Source organism: Protomyctophum bolini (assembly GCF_963924005.1).
Source record: "Protomyctophum bolini genome assembly, chromosome: 14".
Classification (NCBI taxonomy): domain Eukaryota; kingdom Metazoa; phylum Chordata; class Actinopteri; order Myctophiformes; family Myctophidae; genus Protomyctophum; species Protomyctophum bolini.
The window spans coordinates 19,132,358-19,144,543 of NC_137875.1; the positions used below are offsets into that span (position 1 = coordinate 19,132,358).

A 12,186-nucleotide genomic window follows, 5' to 3' on the forward strand; every position below is an offset into this window, starting at 1 on the left:
TGATCAACCATTTCAGCTCAATAACCACAATTGCCGTTTTCTCCCATAAAGTAGGCTTTTCTATGCTATAATCTGTGGGGTAAAATACTGAGGGGGAAACGTGGTCATTGTGTAGGGGAAAAGAACAGGCTGTGCCAATTTTAGACCTATAAGCACATAATTTACTGTCAGTATCTTACCACTCTTGACAATGCTGTTCTACTGTGGAACGCTCTACTGCACTCTGCTGGTGGTACTGTAGATCACAATCACTGTCAGATGTTATACATCATGTTGGGATTGGATAAACTGGGAGTGGATAATGACCAGAAATGTGTTTATGTTCAATTCATCACTTTTGAGACAGCAATTTAACTCACGCCATGGGTCCATAAATTCCACATTAGCTGAAACTATACATTCATAATAAACGTTGGACTACCGGTATGAGTAATCATACTAGGGAATTTGATTTGTAATTAATTCAGATGTATTCGCAACCTTATTCTTTCGGTCATGACCCACACTTCATGACCATAGGTGAGAGTAGGAACGAAGATTGCTCGGTAGACAGAGAGCTTTGCCTTCTGGCTCAATTCTCTTTTCGTTCGGCTGTGTTTCGACTGCCCCCCACCCCCTCATACAACACAAATGTTGTGTCAAACATGTGACTCCCATTGGAAATGCATTGCGAGCTTGCATCAGCTATAGCCTACATCTCATACAACAAGCATACATCAGTCTGTTGTAAAGGTGTGAGTGAGGCCTAAAACACAAGCAGCATACACAAGCAGCATACAACACAAGCAGCATACACCACAAGCAGCATACATGCAAGCAGCATACACAAGCAGCATACACAAGCAGCATACAACACAAGCAGCATACACAAGCAGCATACAACACAAGCAGCATACACAAGCAGCATACACAAGCAGCATACAACACAAGCAGCATACAACACAAGCAGCATACAACACAAGCAGCATACACAAGCAGCATACAACACAAGCAGCATACACAAGCAGCATACACAAGCAGCATACAACACAAGCAGCATACAACACAAGCAGCATACAACATAAGCAGGAAAAAAAAAAGTTCCTACCTTTAGCCGTCTTCATCAGCTGTGTAAGTGATTTTTTTGATTAATTAAGGACTCCAAAGGAAACAAGCCATAGTGTTTTCTTGGGTTTTAAATCCTCTTAGCAGACACTATTTCTGGATGACTGAGACCTTTGTAAAGTAATCGCTTCTAGTTCTGGACAATAACAGATTACTTTACCAATTTTTACAATCACTTTACCCTACAAATGTACTGATTGTGATTAGCACCACCTGCACCCAATTGCAGTAGGCATAGAGCCCTTTGAACTTAGGTAGCCACTTCTGCACTTCTGTGTGTTTGAGTGTTGTTATTCCTGAGTTCCATTTGATGTTTTTTTGTTTGTTTGTTTCATTATTGTTTGTCTCCACCAGACCACCACCACCACCATATGCTCACCTGTATGCCATTGCCATACAAATACGAACTCCTAATATTCTGATATCTGGGTGCTAGTGTTACAGGTCCCAGGCCTGCTGGGTAAACAGTGCTCACAGGCTCTGCCACTGAAATGTTTGGAATATTTGTGTTCTTTCACTGGAGGGGGTGGGGAGAAACAGCCCGCCTGTATCTTGCTTAGGGAGTGTCTACCAATATCCTCACAGTGTCTACTGTATAGGCCCGTCTGACAATAACCCATTATTTTGTGTCTCAAGTTGTAGCTGTTTTGTATTTTGGGGGTTTTGTTTTGAAGACTATAGGGGAGAACGGGGTAAGTTGAACCACCCCCTTTATCTATAAAACTAGAAAACTGTGTTGCCATGTGACCTTAAATCTAGTAAGCATCCATCATTTACACGTACGGCTGTGAAGTTGGGAAGCACATGGGGAAAGTAGAAAACATTATTTTACACAAAAAACAGTTTTTTGTCGGTCAAAGTAAGATTTCAACACATCATGTAAAATGACTGTTATACACAGCAAAATGTACCTAGGTCTAAAATGTAATATCATACACGTTGATGATTTCCCAATGGATAGAACCATGTGAATCATTTAGCAAATAAATTGTCTGAAGTAGCTTATTCCAGAACCAATGTCCGGGGGTAGTCAATGGGAATCACTATTCATATTTTTTTTAAGTCTTTGCTACTCAAATTATACTGAATGACCTTTAATTAGCATGTTGTACATACTCATTTAAGAGAAGTTTGCAATATTGTATTAACAATATTGCAAATATAAGGTTCTGAATAACAAACTTTATTTAATTGTCTTAATATTGTTTAAATAATAAATAAACAAATAAGACTATTTGCAAAAGGGAAAACTGTTATTATATTATTATCGATAAGTGAAATCATTATTTGTTCAAGTTTAAGCTTTTAACATTAAAATCATGTAGATCTGTTTTGACTGAATCGCCTGTCTGAGTCGCCCTTTGTATAGCACAATTTAGATTAATTAATAATAAGATATAAATCTTTGTTTGAATTGTATAATGTTTATTTAATTGTACCAAAGAGAATACAGTCAAAGTGATCGAAATAAGACAAAATAAGCCATCACACTACATCACAAGTCAACGCATTGATAGAAGGATTCAATAGGTCCTCTTTGGGATGTTTAATACATTATTGGTTTTAAAATGCGGCACTAAATGACATTGATGAAACAAAATGCATGCATACAATGCATGATGGAGGTACTTTGTTGGCACTCTATCACAGCATGCACAAGTTGAACTTCCAGTGGTTTACCAGATGACTGACCTGGCAGCGTTACAACAACATATTCCATGAGGATGTTAGACTTAATGTAGCTAGTCTATGACATCAGTCATCTATGATGTATGCTATGAGTATGACCCCATGTTTAGGCAAGGTTTCAGACTGATTCGATTGCCATTTAATTATTATATAATTATTAATATATAAATTATGAAATGTATAATTATGGATAAATCACACCGTGTGAAGTGAGGGGAGCTCTCATCTTCATCAAGACGTAAAATAAAAATAGACACAATGCCTATTTGCTCAGACACTATGACATAACATTCTCCATTCATTGTCAATGAACCAAAAGCTGGAGGTAGGTGCCCCTCAAAAAAGAAATGCCTGGAGTTAGCCTATACTTCATGGCCAACTGACCAAGAACTGAGGCGTTGATTGGTCAAACGTTTTATATTAGCCACAAGCACATTTCTTTCTTGCTTCTTACAGACTTATATAGAGCAGTTGAGACAAATAACAGTCTAATAATGATCAATAATATATAAATTATGGCTACGGGGTCAGGACAGATAGGCCTTTTCGGGGAGGGGTCACATCAGAATGAATAATGGACTTTGATGGTTCTTCGTCTCAACTGCATTAACACATGTTTTACTGATATGGAGGCACATCTATATTATTATTTTTATTTTATTTGTATTTATTTTGTAATTCCAGGAATGTCAGTGTACATGTATGTATTGCTGATTGGATGAAACCTGTCATAATATCTCTGAACACCCGACTGTAGTTCTTTCATTTCAACTTCAATAACAGGTTCTGGAATTGTTTCCATACGCGTCATCACTACAAGTCTGTTTCAGTCTGCTGCAGGTGGTAGTAACTTCCGATTTATGAGAAATGAGAACGTAACACTTCCAATGTCAATAGCCGAAATAGCCAATCTACAAGCTCACAATGCATCATGTTGCAAGCAATTTTTTATGAGTTATTTTTATGACATATTGGTTATAATAGAAACGTAAACAAAAAACCATCACAAATCTCTGAAAGAGCCAACAGACTGACCCTCCGAGTTACCCTGATAATGGGTAGGCAGTAGGCACACTATAATTGCAATGTCCTTCCAATCTACTGGACAAGTCCTATTTAGGCAGTCGTCACCAACGCATCGTCAGATTCACAGAATTCACAGCCACGCACAGAATTCACAGCCATGCCGTTATAAGGACCATGTTGTTTAACCGGATTTCTTCGGTTTCTTCTTTTCGATCTCCTCTTCCCTTTCTTTCTCAATCTCAGCCACAAATGCCTCAATTTCCTTGGCCTCCAGTATCCTCAGCGGCTTGTTTCGTTTGATAACAGCAAGTTCAATGTTTTTCCCTCCTGACTGCACCACTTCCAGCAAGGCCTTGATAGCCAGCTTGATTGCCTCCTTGTCTACAGCAATGGCTTCGTCTGTGTAATTCTTCTCCAGGAACTCTCTCACAGTCTTTGCACTGTGGCCAATTGCATTCGCCTTCCAGGCATGATAGGTTCCTGAGGGCTCTGTCTGGTACAGCCTGGGAGTCCCGTCATCGTCAAACCCAACAATTAAAGCGGCTATACCAAATGGCCTGCGCCCGTTGCTCTGGGTGTAGCGCTGCTTCAGTCTAGCGATGTAGCGGGTTATGTATTCCACTGTGACTGGGTCCTCGACGGTTAGCCTGTGGCTCTGGCATTCGACACGAGCTCTGTTGATGACGATGCGTGCATCCGCGGTGAGACCTGCGAATGCCATGCAGACATGCTCATCCAGGCTGTTTATCTTGCGTATGGTCCTGTCCTCCTGCAACTTCGCTACAGATTTCCTCTCGACGCCAAGGACGACAATGTCGTTGCCCCTGATTCCCACCACCGTGGAGCCTTTCTTTACGGCTTCCTGGGCGTATTCTACCTGGAACAGATGGCCGTCCGGAGAAAACACAGTGATTGCTCTGTCATATCTGGCTGCCATTGTGTCTGGTTAACTGAAGACGTTCCCTTGGCTGCTGTGAGATGATTCCTAACTGTCTCGCTTAACACCCTCAGACTCCGTGTCAGCTTTTTAAGAAGGCTGCCTCTTAATCTTGCCTCATGATGTCAGTCTTGTCCAAATATGGAGTTCCACAGGGCTCCAGAGTCAGACTGGTCTCCAAGTACTCTGATTGGAAATATTGGGTGACCATGGCAACCTGATATCAAAAATGGCAACTCAATATCAACAAACATGGACCCCAGATTTGGAAATCTGTATCTGTACAATATTACTGTGAACACTGACAGTCCTGACTCTGTCCGAGCAGAGGAATGAGGGACAGTTAAATAAGCACCAAACATATTCAGTTCATAAACAAAGACACAATCATATCCAAGCAATAACAATTATTACTGTTGTTGTTATAAATATTCCTTCCATTTGATTTCCCTTCTGGTGCTTGGTGTTGGCCTGAGTTGGCCGTGGAACATGTGTGGCACATATCCTGCACATACAGTATTTCATACTGTACGTAATGCCCACTAGTGCAGTGGTTCGCAAACAACGTTTTCATGTCAAGGACCCCTAAATAAAACCAATGTTAATTTAATTCTCAGAGTTACAGACCCATAAGGGTCCATTTGGTTCCAAAGTATTGTTTAGCTGGGGGCCCCCTGGAACTCCCTCAGGGACCCCTGGGGATCCCCGGACCCCACTTTGGGAAGCACTGCACTAGTGAAGCATCGTTTTCTAAAGAGGCTACAGGTGTTGGTCAGGTCAGCTGACACCGGCGGTTGCTATGAAACACTGACATCAAGCTCCGAGGGTCTCTCCCTAGAGAGCAATGAATTATTTATAGGCCTACAAGTACGGCAACATCACCACAACAGACAGAGACATTCTCCTATACTTCTCTTTGAGAGCACTTCAAGACTTCTGCGATATGGCGTCTCTAGTGGATCACGGTTTGGTCAAAACTGCAGCAGCAGAGCAGGTGGTGGCGCCCATCGCTGGTCATTTGTGTCACTTGGTCCTGCTTTGTGACAGTGCAGCGGAACCGGAACGGTTCGCCCAGCTAGAGGACGCAGCGCTGGCTGTGGCAAAAGCCACTAAGGAAATGGCAGCAGTGGCCTCCAGGTATGTACGTGTGTGGTTTAACCAAGTCAAATAAGGATGGTAGTTTAATGTCCACTAATGGTAGTTTATTGTTCAATAAATAGAAGAAGTCACTTAATACATTTCTGCAGGCTCATTCAACATGCTTTAAATGGGGTGTGTTAGATATTGTTAAATCCAGTAGCAATCATATAGTGTTTGTTCAGTAACAGGGGGTCTCTCCCTGTCTCTCCAGTAAACCTTTCAGTTTATGATATGTTATGCAAACAATAGAGAGAGGGCTAGAGAACAAAATACAGGATAAGCCCTATACCTCCATGGAATAAACATTGTTCGTTTGATCAATAAATACATGGGAGCAGTCAATCTTTTTATCGTTCTACTAGCAGTGTGCACAAGAAGATCAGTTCAGAATGTTTGTGAGATTAGCTCAGGACACACACAGACAGACATGCAGTCAGTCAGACAGACAGACAGACAGACAGACCACTGCATTACAGTATCAGATCAATGCCAGGGTCTCTGTCTATTTCCTTTCTCCAGGCGAGTAAGCGAGACAGACGATGAAGTCCATCAGATGGAGATGTCCTCCCTGTTGGAGTCAGTGAGTGTGTCTGGACAGCATGTGCTGCTGACCGCTCAGAAACTCAGCATCCAGCCTGTTCTGTCCGAACACAAAGAGGAACTCATCACCGCGGCACAGAACGTCCTGCTGGGAGTGGTCAAAGTGCAGTATATGCTTTTATTATGTGATCCGAAAATACAATACCGGTATACTAATAATACGAATCGTTGACATTGGGCAGAAACCTTGTATCTAGTTATGTACATATTTAATCTGCGCTCTGCGACACATTGTGAGCTTATAAATTGGCTATTTTCACTATTTCTGAACATTTTCATTCCATTTCCTAAAAAGTAACTGTTTGGACATACATATAGGCTTCTACTACAGCAACGATATACTGTGCAAAACAAGAACTAATTATATAATGTCACACCAGCAATCAAATATTGTATACATTATTAAACATACAATATATCTATAATGTATGGTACTGCTATTCTTTAGAACTGACCAATATATCCTCTATGGAGCTGTCCAATAAGAGTTAAGGAATGGGAGATTAACATGGCTATGGGAGAAAACAGCGAGAATATACTGCACATAATGTTCTCATATGACTTATATTATTGATTTCTAATCCACAGTGAATGGATAAGCATATACTGTAAATATATAAAACGTTTTATATTTTAAATTATGGAAAAGTGCATGACCATGGCCTTGCAAATTTAAACATAATTTATGTTATGTTATATATGCATGTCTGAGGAATCATTTTCCAACAACATGGTTCTCCTGTCTGTCTCTGCTCCATAGGTACTTGTAGTGGATGATGATGCAACTGTAAGGAAAATATTAGCAGCTGCTGACCAGGTTTTGGAATGCCTCGGCGAACTGGGCTCCTCACTGGATATCATGTCCCTTCTGAAGTCCTTCAGGTTGTTTTCCGAGGCCCTGCTTCTCCTCAACCATCTGACAATGGACCGGGCGAAGTCCTTACAGGATCCCAGACAAGCACAAGAACTGTTTGACTCGCTGGAGACTCTGAGAAAGTGCATCTCCATGCTGCACACTGCTATGCACACTACCATCAAACATCCTGCTAGTGAGCAGGCCCAAGCAGCCAAGAGGTACATTCTGGACAAGGTGGAAAGTACAGTCAATGGCATCATTGTAACACTCAAGAGCAACGGCCACAGAGGATCCCTGGGTCCTTGCGGGTATTACACTGGGAGGCACAATAATCTCGTACAACTACTGACCAGTTCTTTCATCTCTTCAATCAGAGGCAGTGGTTTTGATAGCATGGTGCGAGATCTTGTGTTTCACTGTATGGTGGTGGCAAACTCTTCGCGCAAAGAGCTTCAGCAGCGAGTGGTAGGTTACTGTCGACATGTCCTGCAGTTCTGGTCTGACATCACAAGACTATTGAAGTTCCCAGAGGATCCCGAGCGCCCCAAGCAGAATGCAGATGATATCTGTTCGTTACTATTGCAGCAAATTCAAATGCTTGACAGACTCTTGATGACTACTGTTCTCTATCAGGTGTTGGACACATTCACGATGGCATCATCAACATTTGAAGAATTAGCGAGTGTAACAAGGCAGATCCTGGATGCAGTAGAATCAACAGCAGAGTTTGATCCGGACTGTGTTCAACCACTACTTGAGGATTTCCTCTGTCTTACTGATAGAATTATCCAAATCGCAAGTTTTATATCAGCTTTAGCTATGGATGCAAAGAGTCTGGAAAATGTGGAAAACTCACGGACCAGCCTCTCGCGACTCCGATCTGTGATTGCACCACTCTCACTAGAGCTGGATGGTAGCTCATTGAAAACTGTTCAGAAACTCCACGACCTTCTTCAGAGATGGGAGGAGGACACCGCACAGCTCCAAGATTCTCTAAGTGATGTCATGGACGTCAGGGAGTTCACCAGTATTGCCATTCATGAGATGGTCAGCGACCGGCGTGGATGCGATGCAGCATACAAGGAACAGAGCTACGGACAGTTTGATGAGCATGCAAGGGACCTTGTTTGTCACATGAAACAGGTGATCCAATCAGTGAAAAGACACTTGGACAAGAGCGATAACCCCATATACAGGAATGGCCTCCTGGTGCTGTTGAAACAGGTGCAGTCGTCCCAGGCAAAAGTGGTTGGGTCGGTCGGAGACATGCTCTGTGGATCGGATCTGAATGTGGAGGCATTTTCGCCCTTTTCTGATGATGTTTCCATGGCAATCCAGCACTTTAAAGTACTCAGGGAGGGACTGGATGGCCAACAGCATCCCCATCTCCTCAGCCCGCTGCGGGAGAATGTGCGGCAGCCTGTGGCATCACCTTCCCCCCCACCTGCACCTGTCAAAGAGACTGATGATGGCACAGACCTAGATCAGGACTTTAGCGGTATCGATTCGCCTGAGCTGGAGGATCAGGAGATGGATTTCATAGCGGAACTTGAGGAGGAATACTCAAGGAAAGAAACTGAAGAAGTGTATCTGGCTCATAAATATGACGAGGATGATTTAAAGTTGCCAGCTGTCTCAGACGAGCCAAAACTGCTCAACATGCCTCTGGATGTTGATCTATTACCGCTGCTGTATGAAGTTGTGACTGTGACTAAAGGTAAAGATGTGACAGCCCTCAACCGGGCCTGCACCAGTGTTCTTCAACTGTCAAACTGCTACGCTCAGGCTGCCAAGGAGGCCTCTGTGATTGTTGATGCAATTGACTGTCAGACACTGGATGACTTCAGGGCAGAGCTGGTGTCACTGACCCCACTGCTAGTCCAGACGGCTCAAGAGACCGCCATGAGTTCAGGGATGAGCACAGAGAGCATCTTCAAACACAGTGCAATATTTTCGGATCTGATCAACAACATACGGAAAGTCCTGCTGCCAGTGGCTGGAACCTGGTACCATTCCATATACACACTTCTTCAAGGGAATCAACTACCGAATATGGCAGCCACTGTGGCAGAGCAACTTGGCGAAGTAGTGGCTTTGTGCAGTGATGTGGTCCAGCTTCTGATGTCATCTGATGTTCCAACACAAAAAGACTGTCAGGAGAGTTTCACAGCTTTGCAAAACAAGTTGAACAAAGCCCAGAACAACACAAGGCATCTGATAGAACTCATCAACTCACTGGATGGCCAAGTGGATCAGCTAGAGGCACCATGTATTCTGTGGGCATTGTCAATTCAGATTTTGTTAAACTCTCTGGATAAGGTTTTGGGTACATCGACTGCAGTGAGGCAGGTAAGCCCACAGAAAAGGATATCAGCTATGTCTGAAAACTCGCTGCGCATCCAAGAAGCAGCAAGGCTGACTGGTATCAATTGTAAAAGTGCTTATAAGGTTAAACAGTTGACGGAATTCCAGGAGGAACTGAAAATAGTTACCGAGACCTATCTTCAGGCTGCGGAGGAACTTAACACCACTCCCTGCAGTGTTCTGCTTCTCTCCAAGTCTGAATTCCTACAAAGAAAACTTCTGATGAAGCTGAGACTGCTGTGTGGTCACTTAAGCAAAGCAAACAAGGACTATATCCCCGAAATTCAAAGTATTGTCAACATCGCCTATTTTGCAGCTGAAAACCACCCGGACGACGGGACGGCGGAAGACGCCGAGCGGGAATTTGAAAACGCAGCACAGGTGCTCTTTGAAAACGTCAAAGGCGCCACGAAACGTGTCGAAGACTGCTTCAGCTACGTCCGCGACCCGCGGGCACGCTCCAACCTGAAGTCCATCAACGACCACCTGTCCTTTCAAATCTCCGACATAGTGAGCAGGGCCCGGCTCATCGTGGAGACTCGATTTGCCTGTGACACACTGGGTCTGGAGGTTCAGACGCAGTGCTGGTCAGCCAAGGCTCATTATCTGGTGCAGGAGGTCAGCAAGCTCGACGGGATCCGCCAGGAGGTCAGAGAGCTCATCAAGAGCGGTCTTCAGGGCAGAACGCCTGCAGTGGGTGACAAGGCAATGCTGCTGACCGCAATGCCCACTTCTGTGAAAGAAGTGGAATTTTCACCGGACATAGCACCCTGGCACAAAGACGCTAGGCCTACCAAACCTGCAGAGGTCGCGGAGATAAATGTGACTACGTGCATGCCTGCAGTGTCTCCGCCTATACCTGCAATGGAAAAGCATGTGAGTAATGCATGAGTGATGTGGTTTTACACTAGTTTGCACCACTTAATCCCTCTTTTATACTTCATCGTGTCACGCAAAAGTAGTGAAAATAGCCAATCTGCAAGCGCACAGTGCTTTGGTGAGCTTGTAGATCTGCTATTGTCGCTAATTTTGAAAAGTTAAATAAATATATATGCTACTTGCTACTACTTAATAAAAGGTGATGTTCACCTACAAAGACATGCCAAAAATAGGGACGCCAGATTGAAAGTGGGCAATACTTACAGGGCAGTATTTTTGTAGCCTACTAAACAGGAAATTGTCTTTCACAATAACCGACGCTGTACTTGTACTGTACAATTTTTTTCTTTTACAGGCCAGGGCTAGGCCTTCTGTGCTCAAAGACGCCTCATCTCTCGCATACACCTCCCTGTTTCTCAAGCAAGAAACCGACAGCTGGGATCCCAAAGACAACCGGATCGTTCAAGAGACACGGAAGATGGCTGATAAGATATACTACATGACTCAGTACCTGAGGAAGAAAGGCCCAATAGCGGTGATGGCCCTATTGTATTATTGTAGCCCAAGACCTGTTTGTCCCTTCCTTAACGATCTTTTATCATCCAGTTGTGTGACACTGTAGTATGACAAAGCAGGGTATTAAGTTACGAAAAAACATTAAGAAAAAAACATAGAAAGATTCATTATGATTTCTTTCTTCCAGGCAACAACCCATATACTGTAACTGTATACGAGTACTGACAACAAACATTATCTCCCCCTTTATTCCAGAATAAAGAGGCATTTGTCAACACAGCTAAAGACGTGATCTCAGACTGCCAGTCAGTCACCCAGTTTGTCAGAGTCATCGCCAACCACTGTGTGGACAAACAGTGTACAGTGGAACTGTCCCTCCTAGTTGAACAGATCCTCACAGTCACCAACCAGCTCAGCATTATCTCCAGGTCAGAACACACAGAAAAAGAGGTCAAAGGAGCACCATTTTCAACCTTATCTTCGTATAATTGGTCTTCACTAATGCTCCATTATAAACCTGGCACAATTTCCATCTGCTCACTCTGCGTCTCCTTGGCAGGCTATGGACAGTTCAGAACCCTGCCTACCAATGACATCATCGATAGGGGGGTTCTTAGCTAATAGAAACCACAGCCTTTCCCTTACTGTGAAGTTAGCATCCTGAAATAGAAGCTATACTGTAGGTTTTGCATTAATTCATTAAAAAAGAATCACACACATGTGAAGCAAGGGGCGCTCTTATCATCAGACATCATCATACATCATCACATTCCAGCCAATCACAATTGGCGCTCTCACTTATCTGTCCTCACTTTTTATCCTCAATACGTAGCCTAGCTGTAGCTCAGCCAATCAAATTATCGCTAGTATGGGGTGCTCAGCCAATCAAATCATCGCAATGGGGTACACACAAACACACAAAGCAGGGCATAGGACTATGGGCACCCGAGGGAGGACCCCTCAAAAATGACAAAGTTTGGCATCTGGCGATACTGATGACGTCACTTTTAGGGCAGGTTTCTAAACTTTTCCAGTGAGGAGACAGAAATGTTGACCACATAGAAATGTTGAATAT

The 12,186-nt window shown here is 43.3% G+C and overlaps 1 protein-coding gene across 1 annotated transcript; it reads right to left on the minus strand.

The window, feature by feature from the left end:
* Positions 1–4,000: 4,000 nt before the first annotated feature.
* LOC308328784 (proteasome subunit alpha type-7-like) lies at positions 4,001–4,756 on the minus strand (the record flags this gene model as incomplete). Its single annotated transcript, XM_080782894.1, has 1 exon — positions 4,001–4,756. The coding sequence occupies one exon, from the start codon at positions 4,754–4,756 to the stop codon at positions 4,001–4,003; it is 756 nt and encodes a 251-aa protein (XP_080639020.1).
* Positions 4,757–12,186: the final 7,430 nt, after the last annotated feature.